The following is a 15,617-nucleotide window of genomic DNA, read 5'->3' as shown; positions in this document are numbered from 1 at the left end:
TCGGGTTCGAGTCCACCCGAACCAGAATGATCTGCATTTGAAAAGCGGGGGCTGCTGAACTTGGATAAAGCTCTAAGGTTGTCTGAAAAACATGGATACAGCAAATGACTACATCCATGTTTTCCACATAGCCTTAGGGCTTTATCCAAGTTCAGCAGCCACCGCTAATCAAATGCCGAAAGTTCGGGTTCGGATCGCTCATCTCTAATTATTACCATTCTGATCCCCCTGACAGGTGGGGTCTTCTGTACCCAATGTGTCTTATGGTGCCTTTACACAGAGAGATTTAGCTGACAGATTTTTGAAGCCAAAGCCAGGAATGGATTTGAAAAGAAAAGAAATCTGTCTTTCTTTTATGACCTGGTCTCTGTTTATAGTCTGTTCCTGGCTTTGGCTTCAAAAATCTGTCAGATAAATCTCTCCATGTAGATCACCTACCAATAGCACCAAAATGTTTGTAATGTAATTCTACAGATGTATGCAAGGATTCTGCCCTTTACCGATGTCGGCACAGTGGGATGTCATGCTATTACTATAACCATTTTACACATGTGAGACTATCTCATGATGGCTGCTGTTTTCTATCATGTGACATTTGAGGAAGACAGGGATCCACACAGGGGTCCCTCTGGTGAGTCAGGGGTTAAATGCAACTCACTTCCTGTCTGTTCTGTCCCTTATTACCTCCAGTCCCTTGCTGCTTCTGTCTATGGGGCTCTCCATAAGGAGTTACATAAAGCGGCCACACGTGTCACATCAGCCTAAACAATGGTGTGTGCAGAGCAGCAGGATAGCGGAGCGGACCCTTACCATCCCGCTACACCACCCTACATCAACACCAAAGACGTCTCTTGGTATATACAGCTCACATGTAACTGCACATACAGATGTGAGGGTGAATATACAGCTCCTAAGTAACTGCACGTGCAGATGTGATGGTGTATATACAGCTCACATGTAACTGCACATACAGATGTGATAATGTATACAGCTCCTATGTAACTGCACATACAGATGTGATACGTGGTACACCTCACATATAACTGCACATACAGATGTGATGTGTATATACAGCTCACATGTAACTGCACATACAGATGTGATGGTGTATACAGCTCCCATGTAACTGCACATACAGATGTGATGGTGTATATACAGCTCACATGTAACTGCACATACAGATGTGATAATGTATACAGCTCCTATGTAACTGCACATACAGATGTGAGGGTGTATATACAGCTCCTAAGTAACTGCACGTGCAGATGTGATGGTGTATATACAGCTCACATGTAACTGCACATACAGATGTGATAATGTATACAGCTCCTATGTAACTGCACATACAGATGTGATAATGTATACAGCTCACATGTAAACTGCACATACAGATGTGATAATGTATACAGCTCACATGTAACTGCACATACAGATGTGATATGTGGTACACCTCACATATAACTGCACATACAGATGTGATGGTGTATACAGCTCCTATGTAACTGCACGTGCAGATGTGATGGTGTATATACAGCTCCTAAGTAACTGCACATACAGATGTGATATGTATACAGCTCCCATGTAACTGCACATACAGATGTGATATGTATACAGCTCACATGTAACTGCACATACAGATGTGATATGTGGTACACCTCACATATAACTGCACATACAGATGTGATGGTGTATACAGCTCACATGTAACTGCACATACAGATGTGATGGTGTATACAGCTCACATAACTACACATACAGATGTGATGGTGTATACAGCTCCCATGTAACTGCACATACAGATGTGATGGTGTATACAGCTCACATGTAACTGCACATACAGATGTGATGGTGTATACAGCTCCCATGTAACTGCACATACAGATGTGATAATGTATACAGCTCCCATGTAACTGCACATACAGATGTGATGGTGTATACAGCTCACATGTAACTGCACATACAGATGTGATGGTGTATACAGCTCACATAACTACACATACAGATGTGATGGTGTATACAGCTCCCATGTAACTGCACATACAGATGTGATGGTGTATACAGCTCACATATAACTACACATACAGATGTGATGGTGTATATACAGCCCCCATGTAACTACACATACAGATGTGATGATGTATATACAGCTCACATGTAACTGCACATACAGATGTGATGGTGTATACAGCTCACATATAACTACACATACAGATGTGATGGTGAATATACAGCTCTTAAGTAACTGCACATACAAATGTGATGGCGTATATACAGCTCTTAAGTAACTGCACATACAGATGTGATGTGTATACAGCTCCTATGTAACTGCACATACAGATGTGATGGTGAATATACAGCTCACATGTAACTGCACATAGAGATGTGATGAGGTATACAGCTCACATGTAACTGCACATACAGATGTGATGAGGTATACAGCTCACATGTAACTGCACATACAGATGTGATATGTATACAGCTCCCATGTAACTGCACATACAGATGTGATATGTATACAGCTCCCATGTAACTGCACATACAGATGTGATATGTGTACAGCTTACATATAACTGCACATACAGATCTGATGGAATATATATACAGCTCACATGTAACTCCACATACAGATGTGATATGTATACAGCTTGCATGTAACTGCACATACAGATGTGATTGTGTATACAGCTCACATGTAACTGCACATACAGATGTGATGGTGAATATACAGTTTACATGTAACTGCACATACAGATGTGATGGTGAATATACAGCTCTTAAGTAACTGCACATACAAATGTGATGGTGTATATACAGCTCTTAAGTAACTGCACATACAGATGTGATGGTGTATACAGCTCCTATGTAACTTCACATACAGATGTGATGGTGAGTATACAGCTCCCATGTAACTGCACATACAGATGGGATATGTATACAGCTCCCATGTAACTGCACATACAGATGTAATATGTATACAGCTCCCATGTAACTGCACATACAGATGTGATATGTATACAGCTCCCATGTAAGTGCACATACAGATGTGATGGTGTATACAGCTCACATGTAACTGCACATACAGATGTAATATGTATACAGCTCCCATGTAACTGCACATACAGATGTGATGGTGTATACAGCTCACATGTAACTGCACATACAGATGTGATGGTGTATACAGCTCACATATAACTGCACATACAGATGTAATATGTATACAGCTCCCATGTAACTGCACATACATATGTGATATGTATACAGCTTGCATGTAACTGCACATACAGATGTGATATGTATACAGCTTGCATGTAACTGCACATACAGATGTGATATGTATACAGCTCCTATGTAACTGCACATACAGATGTGATATGTATACAGCTCCCATGTAACTGCACATACAGATGTGATATGTGTACAGCTCACATATAACTGCACATACAGATGTGATTGCGTATACAGCTTACATATAACTGCACATACAGATCTGATGGTATATATATATATATATATATATATACAGCTTGCATGTAACTGCACATACATATGTGATTGTGTATACAGCTCCCATGTAACTGCACATACAAATGTGATATGTATACAGCTCCCATGTAACTGCACATACAGATGTGATGGTGTATATACAGCTCCTATGTTACTGCACATACAGATGTGATGTGTATACAGCTTACATATAACTGCACATACAGATGTGATGGTGTATACAGCTCACATGTAACTGTACATACAGATGCAATGGTGTATATAATATACAGCTCACATATAACTGCACATACAGCTCAGGCGTGATGGTACAGACGGATCAGACTTTACATACAGCTCTGGTATGATGGTGTATATACAACTCACATATAACTGCAAATACAGATTTCATGGTGTTTATATACAGCTCACATGTAACTGCACATACAGCTCCGGTGTGATGGTACAGACTAGATCCAACTATACATATAGGTCACATGTGACGGTACAGACCAGATAGAATTATACATACAGCTTAGTTGTGATAGTACAGACCAGATACAACTATATATGCTGCTTACATGTGATGGTGCAGACTAGATACGACTTTACATACAGCTCAGATGTGATGGTACAGAGCAGATACAGCATACATGTAATAGTGCAGACCAGATACAATTATATATACAGCTTACAAGTGATGGTGCAAACTAGATACAACTATACATACAGCTCCCATGTGATGGCGCTCAGAGGTGATGGTACAGAACAGATACAACTATACATACAGAACAGATACAACTATACATACAGCTCCCATGTGATGGCACAGAGTTGATACAACTACATATATACAGCTCAGGGGTGATGGAACAGAGCAGATACAACTATACATACAGCTCCTATGTGATGGTACAGAGCAGATACTACTATATACTGAGGAGATGTGATGGCACACTATACATACAGAAACAACTATACATACAGCTCCCATGTGATGGCACAGAGAAGATACAAATATACATGCAGCTCAGGGGTGATGGTACAGAACAGATACATCTATACATTCAGATTAGGTGTGATAGCACAGAGCAGATACAGCTATATGTACAGAGCAGATACAACTATACACAGCTTCCATGTGATAGCACAGAGCAGATACTACTATATATACAGCTCTTATGTGATGGTACAGAGCAGATACTACTACTGTATATATACACACAGATGAGATGTGATAGCACACTATACATACAGATACAACTATACACACAGCTCCCATGTGATGGCAGAGTGTAGATACAAATATACAAGCAGCTCAGGGGTGATGAAACAGAACAGATACATCTATAAATACAGAGCAGATACTACTATCCATACAGATACAACTATACACACAGCTCCCATGTGATAGCACAGAGCAGATACAACTATACACACAGAGCAGATACAACTGTACACACAGAGCAGATACAACTGTACACACAGAGCAGATACAACTGTACACACAGAGCAGATACAACTGTACACACAGAGCAGATACAACTATACACACAGCTCCCATGTGACAGCACAGAGCAGATACAACAATACACACAGAACAGATACAACTGTACACAGAGCAGATACAACTATACACACAGAGCAGATACAGCTATACACACAGCTCCCATGTGATATAGCACAGAGCAGATACTACAATACATACAGAGCAGATACAACTATACACGCAGCTCCCATGTGATGGTACAGAGCAGATACAACTATATATACAGATCAGGTGTGATAGCACAGAGCAGATACATCTATACATATAGCTCCCATGTGATGGTACAGAGCAGATTCTACTATATATACACAGAGCAGATACTACTATACACACACAGAGCAGATACAACTATACACACACAGAGCAGATACAACTATACACACAGAGCAGATACAACTATACACACAGCTCCCATGTGATGGTACAGAGAAGATACTACTATATATACAGAGCAGATACTAATATATATACAGAGCAGATACAACTATACACACAGCTCCCATGTGATGGTCCAGCAAAGATACTACTATATATACAGAGCAGATACTACTATATATACAGAGCAGATACAACTATACACACAGAGCAGATACAACTATACACACAGAGCAGATACAACTATACACACAGAGCAGATACAACTATACACACAGCTCCCATGTGATGGTACAGAGAAGATACTACTATACACACAGAGCAGATACAACTATACACACAGAGCAGATACAACTATACACACAGCTCCCATGTGATGGTCCAGCAAAGATACTACTATATATACAGAGCAGATACTACTATATATACAGAGCAGATACAACTATACACACAGAGCAGATACAACTATACACACAGAGCAGATACAACTATACACACAGAGCAGATACAACTATACACACAGCTCCCATGTGATGGTACAGAGAAGATACTACTATACACACAGAGCAGATACAACTATACACACAGAACAGATACAACTATACACACAGCTCCCATGTGATGGTACAGAGAAGATACTACTATACACACAGAGCAGATACAACTATACACACAGAGCAGATACAACTATACACACAGCTCCCATGTGATGGCACAGAGAAGATACTACTATATATACAGAGAAGATACTACTACTATACACACAGCTCCCATGTGATATAGCACAGAGCAGATACAACTATATACACAGAGCAGATACTACTATACACACAGCTCCCATGTGATGGTACAGAGAAGATACAACTATACACACAGCTCCCATGTGATGTTACAGAGCAGATACAACTATATATGCAGATCAGGTGTGATAGCACACTATACATACAGATACAACTATACACACAGCTCCCATGTGATGGTACAGAGAAGATACTACTATATATACAGATTAGGTGTGATAGCACACTATACATACAGATACAACTATACACACAGCTCCCATGTGATGGTACAGAGAAGATACTACTATATATACAGATCAGGTGTGATAGCACACTATACATACAGATACAACTATACACACCGCTCCCATGTGATGGTACAGAGCAGATACAACTATATATATACAGACCAGGTGTGATAGCACACTATACATACAGATACAACTATACACACAGCTCCCATGTGATGGTACAGAGCAGATACAACTATATATATACAGACCAGGTGTGATAGCACACTATACATACAGATCCAGCTATACCCACAGCTCCCATACCACTTGCTATATTCCTATTAATCTATTGGGGGAGTTGTGTAACTTTGGCTGTGTCCTGTGTGCACATAACATGGACAGCTCTCAGCATGCCTCTGGAATGCAACAGCACAGGGTACATCCACAAGCATCTAGTCAGGACATGCTGGGAGTTGTAGTACCACACTAAAACAGGCTGCAGAACAAACACTACGTCATAAGAAAAACTTCCTGTAGTGCAGAACAACAAGTCCCAGCATGCCGCATGATTTCACCCCGAAGGCTGCAGCACCCCATCACACAAGTGGGATTCCCCATGGGAATGCCCGGGATCTGTCACCCCCGGGGATGACGTCATGTCACAGCTGCAGCCCTCATCCGCTGTTAACCCCTTCCCTCCCGGCAGCGTGCTCCGCTCCCCTCTCACCTCATCCCACTTGATGAACTTGCTGCCCCGCTGCAGGGTGTCGGGCACCCGGACCGGCTCCAGCTGGAGGGCATGCACTCCTGGCCGGGCCCCCGCCATGGCTGTGGGGCAGAACAGGGGGTAAAAGTGCGAAGAGACAGCGAGAGAGAGAAGAGCAGGGACTGAACTGGAGGGAGGGAGAGGGAGAGGGAGGGGAGAGAAGAGGAGGAGGAGGAGAGGGAAGCCGAGACTGCTCACAGGGGAGGGGACACACTGGGAGAGGGCCGGGAGCGAGGCCGGCCTCACGGACAGGGGGCACACCTGAGCACCGGGGCATGGCACAGTGCTCGTCAGAGCCCCCCATAGGTGCCCCATTACATGAAGCCATGGCATAGCCACAGGTCGGACTCTAGGGGCCCACAAGCCCCTCACAGACTATTCCTGCTCATTGGCATTTTATGGGCATTTATACAAATCAGGTCTTTGCATTCAGATTTCAAGTGTTTCCACAGACAAAAATACTGAAACTTTTACACTTTTACAAACATTTATGTGTGAACATAGCTCAGAATAAGTGCAAAGAGGTCATATAGGCATATAAAAAAGCCTAGAGGTGTGCCAGCTCTTTATACCACGGGGTGCCTTTTAGTAGGGTCACAATCAATGATACCAGCCCCAGTGCCATAATAAAGACCCCCTATGAGTTGCCCTATGAATAGTGCTAGCCACAGTGCCAGGCGATGTATTCAGCAAGAAGTGACGTGAGAGACTGGCAACCATGTGTCCATAGATCAGTTCTAGTAACTGTTAGTCTCTTAAAGGGGTTCTCCAGAATAAGAAGAAAATCATAACTGCTCCACTCCTGCACTCAGTTTGTGTGTGGAATTTCACTTCAGTTACAGTGAAGTAAATAAGTTGTAATACCATATACAACCTGAGGACAGGGGTGGCACTGTTTTTGGAAGAAAACAGCTATACACTAAGGATATGTGCCAAATTTCCTATCATTAGGAACAGCCATCACCACCATATATATAGGACGTGCACAAAATCACTTATTCATTTCAAATAGTTATAAAATCATATTTTATTGAAACATATTTAGAAATATGGTGACATTCTTTCTTCCGCAGTATCTCTGTGCATTCTTCCCACCACCAGAGTGAAGTTACATTCTATGCGGGGTTTATTTATTATAATTTACTATTATTACTATTATTTATTATTTAGCTACAATTTACGTCTAGTGTAAATAGTAGGGGGGCGGCAGGTCCTGTACCCCACCCCAGCATCTCCATCCTGCTCAAGAGCGCCAGTGGTGGTCAGGAAGTAAAAAAGACATGCTGGCTGTTCTACACAACTACTTGGGTAATAGTAACGGGAATTTCCAGCATAGCTTGTTATATGATATGTCATAGATGTCCAGCGGGGAATACCCCTTTATGCCATTGTCCCTGACAATCACCATTGTCACAAGAATTGTAAAAAGGGCAAACAGTAAAAAGGGTTCATATTCACAAAAGACATCTATGGCTATATGCACCTGGTCCGATATTGGTTGGGTTTGAGGCAAACTGTTTCCAGAACTTTCACTGCATAATTGGGGTTCACCTTTCCTTCTACTAAAAAGGATTCTCCAATGTCTGTCAGGACTGTCAGTATCCTGATCACTGTGACTAGAGATGAGCGAACCGGGTTCGGGTTCGAGTCGATCCGAACCCGAACGTTCGGTATTTGATTAGATGGGGCTGCTGAACCTGGATAAAGCTCTAAGGTTGTCTGGCAAACATGGATACAGCCGATGACTATATCCATGTTTTCCACATAGCCTTAGGGCTTTATCCAAGTTCAGCAGCCAGCGCTAATCAAATGCCGAAAGTTCGGGTTCGGATCGACTCGAGCATGCTCAAGGTTCGCTCATCTCTAATTGTGACCCAAATAGTTTAGTTGTACTGTCCCTTTAAGAGAGAAACTTCACCGCTCCACCTTACACAACTTTTCCCTCATCTCCCACTTCTTTCCCCCCAGAGCCGGATCCTTTGCTCTCTCTATATTTCATCACTGCCCCCCCTTCTCTCTGGTCATGACACCTGTCTGTATGGCAGAGATGTGGGAGTAGCCTGTCCCGTCACATTCCTCACATACCGATGTCTTACCTCTTCTTCCCCCCAGGTGACTCCTCCCTCACACCATGCCCCTTCCCTTATAACCAGGGCTGACACATGCCAGTGCTGACTGGCCAGGGCCCAAATCATCTGCTCCAGGGCCAGGTATAAGGGGGGAAGATGGAGGCGGATTAGGCCCTGGAGATTGTCAGAGACTTGCGGAAGGGGGAGTAGCTCCACCTCCTTGATCTTGGCCCAAAGATCTGTGATAGAGATATTCAGAGGACTCTCGAATACAATAATAGTAAGGTATCTGCACTGGCTGAACTCTCTCTTGAGAAATCAGTAGTGTGTTTCATAAAGTTCCCAACTTTTATCACGTTGTAAAAAATTGAGGTGTGATGAAGAAGATTTATAGGACTCAACTACGCAGCGCCATTGACCTTTATCAGTGCTCGCCTACATGTGCAGGAGGGTAGTTCACCTACCCCAGATGCAGTGATTCATTCTGGTCATTTCATAATACATACTATTCCGTCATATCACTTGCAGCTAACTAGTCAGGTCTGTTATTCAGGATTCTAGGAAAGCTGAGTGACAACTCCTAGAGCTGTAACGGAGACCATCATCATATAGCTTTCCTAAAAACGTATATTACTGAAGAACATGATGTTAGAGGATACAGGGATATGAAGGGTGCCAATGTGAACTGTGAAGAATAAGGGCCTGTTCATATTGTGTTCAAGCCTTCCAAACAGACATGTAGAAACATAGAAGATTGTCGGCAGAAAAAGACCACTGGGTCCATCTAGTCTGCCCTTTTAGTATTTTCTTTCTTATTATCTTAGGATAGATATATGTCTATCCCAAGCGTGTTTAAATTCTGTTATTGTAGATTTACCAACCACCTCTGCTGGAAGTTTGTTCCAGGTATCTACCACTCTTTCAGTAAAATAATATTTTCTCACATTGCTTCTGATCTTTCCCCCAACTAACCTCTCACTGTGTCCTCTTGTTCTTGAGCTCAGTTTTTTACTAAAAACACTCCCCTCAATCCACCTTATTTAGTCCCTTAACATATGTTTCAATCATGTCCCCCCTTTCCCGTCTTTCCTCCAGACTATACAGATTCAAATCTTTAAGTCTTTCCTGATATGGTTTATGCCTTACACCCTCCACCATTTTTGTAGCCCGTCTTTGGACCCGTTCTATTTTATCAATGTCCTTTTTAAGGTGAGGTCTCCAGAACTGGACACAGTATTCCCGATGTGGCCTCACCAGAGCTCTATACATGTAGTAGAATATATTTCCCATAGGCCTTCATGTGCATAGAAAAGTACAGTCAACTGCCTTTTCTATAGAGTTAAAAAGAAAGTGTCTATAACATATGAGCACAACTGGAGCATGCTCGAGTCCGATTGATGGGGGTTTCCTTCCTGTAGTGACATGGGAGTTTCCTTACTGTAGTGACAGGGGGTTTTGTTCCTGTAGTAACCTGGGTTCTTCCTGTAGTGACATGGGTGTTTCCTTCCTGCAGTGACATGTACATTTCCTTCCTGTAGTGACATGGACATTTCCTTCATGCAGTGACATGGGTGTTTCCTTCCTGCAGTGACATGGGGTTTCCTTCCTGCAGTGACTGGGGGTTTCCTTCCTGTAGTGACTTGGGTTTCCTTCCTGTAGTGACTTGGGGGTTTCCTTCCTGTAGTGACTTGGGGGTTTCCTTCCTGTAGTGACTTGGGGGTTTCCTTCTTGCAGTGACATGGGGGTTTCTTTCCTTACTATAGTGACATGGGGGTTTCCTTCCTGCAGTGACTGGGGGATTCCTTCCTGTAGTGACAGGGGTTGGGGGTTCCTTCCTGCAGTGACATGGGGGTTTCTTTCCTGTACTGACATGGGGTTTCCTTTCCTTCCTGTACTAACATGGGGGTTTTCTTCCTGTAGTGACATGGGGGTTTCCTTCTTGCAGTGACTTGGGTGTTCCTTCCTGTAGTGACATGATGTTTCCTTTCCTTCCTATAGTGACATGGGGGTTTCCTACCTGTAGTGACATGTGAGTTTCCTTACTGTAGTGACATGGGGATTTCCATCCTGCAGTGACATGGGGTTTTCTTTCCGTAGTGACTTAAAGGGAACCTGTCACCCCCCGTGCCGGGGTGACAGGTTCCCGACCCCCCGTTAGAGACCCCTATACTTACCTCATCGCGCGGGGTCCCGCTTCTGAAGATGGTCGGGTCCCGGAGATCTCAGCCGCCGCAGCCCGGGGCGCGCGCTGAGAGATGAGTCCAACACCCATAGAGAATGACGGGAGAATCCAGCGCTCTGTCATTCTCTATGAGCGTTGGACTCATCTCTCAGCGCGCGCGCCGGGCTGCGGCGGCTGAGATCTCCGGGACCCGACCATCTTCAGAAGCGGGACCCGGCGCGATGAGGTAAGTATAGGGGTCTCTAACGTGGGATAGGGAACCTGTCACCCCGGCACGGGGGGTGACAGGTTCCCTTTAAGGGTTCCTTTCCTTCCTGTAGTGACATGGGTTTTTCTTCCTGTACTCACATGAGGGTTTCCTTCCTGTAGTCACATGAGGTTTCCTTTCCTTCCTGCAGTGACATGGGGGTTTCCTTCCTGCAGTGACATGGGTGTTTCCTTCCTGCAGTGACATGGGGGTTTCCTTCCTGCAGTGAAAGGGGGGTTTCCTTACTGTAGTGACATGGGGGTTTCCTTTGTGCAGTGACATCAGGGTTTCCTTCTTCCAGTGACATGGTGGTTTTCTTCCTGTAGTCACATGGGGGTTTCCTTTCTGTAGTGACATGAGGTTTCCTTTCCTTCCTGTAGTGACAAGAGGTTTTCTTTCCTTTCTGTAGTGACATGGGGGTTTCCTTCCTGTAGTCACATGGGGTTTTCCTTCCTGTAGTCACATGGGGTTTTCTTTCCTTCCTGCAGTGACATTGGGGTTTCCTTCCTGTAGTGACATGGGGTTTCCTTCCTGCAGTGACATGGGGGTTTCCTTCCTGTAGTAAAATGGGGGTTTCCTAACGACAGTGAAAAGGGGGTTTCCTTCCTGCAGTGACATGGGGGTTTCCTTCCTGCAGTGACATGGGGGGTTCCTTCCTGAAATGACATGGGGGTTTCCTTCCTGCAGTGACATGGGGGTTTCCTTCCTGTAGTGACATGGGGGTTTCCTTCCTGTAGTGACATGGGGGTTTCCTTCCTGTAGTGACATGGACATTTCCTTCTTGCAGTGACATGGGGGTTTCCTTCCTGCAGTGACATGGGGGTTTCCTTCCTGCAGTGACATGGGGGTTTCCTTCCTGTAGTGACATGGGGGTTTCCTTCCTGTAGTGACATGAGGGTTTCCTTCCTGTAGTCACATGGACATTTCCTTCTTGCAGTGACATGGGGGTTTCCTTCCTGCAGTGACATGGGGGTTTCCTTCCTGCAGTGACATGGGGGTTTCCTTCCTGTAGTGACATGGGGGTTTCCTTCCTGCAGTGACATGGGGGTTTCCTTCCTGTAGTGACATGGACGTTTCCTTCCTGTAGTGACATGGGGGTTTCCTTCCTGTAGTGACATGGGGGTTTCCTTCCTGCAGTGACATGGACATTTCCTTCTTGCAGTGACATGGGGGTTTCCTTCCTGCAGTGACATGGGGGTTTCCTTCCTGTAGTGACATGGACGTTTTCTTCCTGTAGTGACATGGGGGTTTCCTTCCTGCAGTGACATGTACGTTTCCTTCCTGTAGTGACATGGGGGTTTCCTTCCTGCAGTGACATGTACGTTTCCTTCCTGTAGTGACATGGGGGTTTCCTTCCTGCAGTGACATGTACGTTTCCTTCCTGTAGTGACATGGACATTTCCTTCTTGCAGTGACATGGGGGATTCCTTCCTGCAGTGACATGTACGTTTCCTTCCTGTAGTGACATGGACGTTTCCTTCTTGCAGTGACATGGGGGTTTCTTTCCTTCCTGTAGTGACATGGGGGTTTCCTTCCTGTAGTGACATAAGGGGTTTCCTTCCTGTAGTGACATGGGGGTTTCCTTCCTGTAGTGACATGAGGGTTTCCTTCCTGTAGTGACATGGACATTTCCTTCTTGCAGTGACATGGGGGTTTCCTTCCTGCAGTGACATGGGGGTTTCCTTCCTGTAGTGACATGGACATTTCCTTCTTGCAGTGACATGGGGGTTTCCTTCCTGCAGTGACATGGGGGTTTCCTTCCTGCAGTGACATGTACGTTTCCTTCCTGTAGTGACGTGGACATTTCCTTCCTGTAGTGACATGGACGTTTCCTTCCTGTAGTGACATGGACGTTTTCTTCCTGTAGTGACATGGGGGTTTCCTTCCTGCAGTGACATGTACATTTCCTTCCTGTAGTGACATGGACATTTCCTTCTTGCAGTGACATGGGGGTTTCCTTCCTGCAGTGACATGTACGTTTCCTTCCTGTAGTGACATGGACGTTTCCTTCTTGCAGTGACATGGGGGTTTCTTTCCATCCTGTAGTGACATGGGGGTTTCCTTCCTGTAGTGACATGGGGATTTTCTTACTGTAGTGACATGGAGTTCTCATTTGCTTGGGTGGCTTTTTTTAATAGGGGATAGGGTTTTTTTGACAACATCTATAAGATAGCAGGTGATCAACTTGTATCAACCACTATAGGTAACAATTGCTGCCATTGTTGCAGGAATAGAAGTCACATGCTATGCACTTGCCTTTCTAGATAAGATATTATTAGGCCTCATGTATTATGAGTGTATCAGGTAATGGCACATCATTTTACCAGGAAAACTGCATACTGATGTGGTTCTATGGCCGTTCATTGCTGTATGTTTCTGTGTTTGTCTCCTTTTTTGACTCTTCAGGCATTGTGTCACTGTACGCTGTGTGGAACTATGGGATGCCTAAGTTATTACATATGCCTTCATTTTACACTAACCAGAGACTGGACAAGTCCCAGGAAGCAGACATCACAAGAGCTTGAAGCTTAATTTGGGGTAAGTCGCAGAGGATGTGATGCTGTACCGTATTCCACACCCTAAAGCTGATCCTGCTGCGGGTGAGACATCTGACCCCCAGAACTTCCACTGCACCTGCGGCACTGCCCGTACAGCTGGAGTCCAACCCTTCCCCTTTCTACCAGAAAAGGGAAGTATCATGTTGTAAATCACTTCTGAGCAACAATGAGCAACTGTGATTGTGAAAACCCCCACCACGGGTGACCATCAGAGTGGCTTTAGGCTATGTTCATGCACGGCCATGTAACAGAAAATAACGGCTATTATTTTATAACCATGGACGTTATATAAATAACTGCAGTTAAATGACGGCCGTGCAGTAAAAACAGCTGTCATTTTTACAGTGTGTGAACAAAGCCTTAGGATAATAATCACAGGTGGCAGATTTGTTGCAAAAAAAATTCAACTGGAATTCAGTTCTGATCACCTGACTGCAGGGTTTTTTTTGGCGGCAAGCACATGGATATCATACCATAGGGTATGTTCACACAGGGCATATCCACTTTAGATTTTCTACAACCAAAATCTGCAGAAAAACCACAACTGTAACTTTTAAATACATTGGTAAACATAGATTGTAAGCCCTCGCAGGTATGGTCCTCTTCCCCCATGTACCAGTCTGCTTTTTGCCATCATGTAATGTGTTTTTGATCTTGTAATGTTCCTGTTTGTTACCCCTGTTGCTTGTATGGCGCTCTGGAATTAAGGGCGCTTTATAAATAAATAATAATAATAATTATTAGTGTTTAGCAGATTTCTCAAAATGTTCAGGTTCATCAACATAATCAAAACCCAAACGCTAATGGTGAGTTTACACAGACAGATTTATCTGACAGATTTTTTAAGCCAAAACCAGGAACAGACTATAAACTGGGATCAGATCATAAAGAAAAGACTGAGATTTCTCTTCTTTTCAAATCCATTCCTGGCTTTGGCTTCCAAAATCTGTCAGATAAATCTGCCTGTGTAAACGCACCATTAGCGTTTAATTCCCCGCAGCTGCAGTTGGATGTCGTCCTATGGAGTCTTGGAAAACATAGATACAGCCATAAGCAGTATTCATGTTTTCCAGGCAGCCCTGATAAAGTATGAATAGGTAGACTAACACATGGCATATTTGCTGCAGATTTTCTGCACAGCATGTATGTAGCAGTTTTCATCCACATGCTAAGGGGAAAAGACTGCAGAATATGCATGTGTAAGTTGACATTGTGCTGAGTTCTTTAGTGAGCAAATAAAACATAGTAGCCTCCAATGTTGTATATTTTGGGGAGAATTCATGACAAATCTGCAACATATATCAGCAAGCTGCAGATTGTACAATCCACACTATGGGTAGCTTCACACATAACGGATCTGCTGCGGATCCATT

At 43.9% G+C, this 15,617-nt stretch overlaps 1 protein-coding gene across 1 annotated transcript in view; it reads right to left on the bottom strand.

Moving 5' to 3' along the window:
- The window catches only part of PLCB3 (phospholipase C beta 3), an 88,286-nt gene extending 80,951 nt beyond the window's left edge, over positions 1-7,335 (bottom strand). The window contains exon 1 of the mRNA XM_069965456.1: positions 7,150-7,335. Coding sequence (XP_069821557.1) covers positions 7,150-7,248 — 99 coding nt within the window. The 5' untranslated portion in view covers positions 7,249-7,335. The remainder of the gene's footprint in view (positions 1-7,149) is intronic.
- Positions 7,336-15,617: the final 8,282 nt, after the last annotated feature.

The sequence above is a fragment of the Dendropsophus ebraccatus genome, chromosome 4 (genome assembly GCF_027789765.1).
Source record: "Dendropsophus ebraccatus isolate aDenEbr1 chromosome 4, aDenEbr1.pat, whole genome shotgun sequence".
Lineage (NCBI taxonomy): Eukaryota > Metazoa > Chordata > Amphibia > Anura > Hylidae > Dendropsophus > Dendropsophus ebraccatus.
The sequence above is the reverse complement of the archived record's forward strand: the minus strand, read 5'-3'. Positions and strand labels throughout refer to the sequence as shown.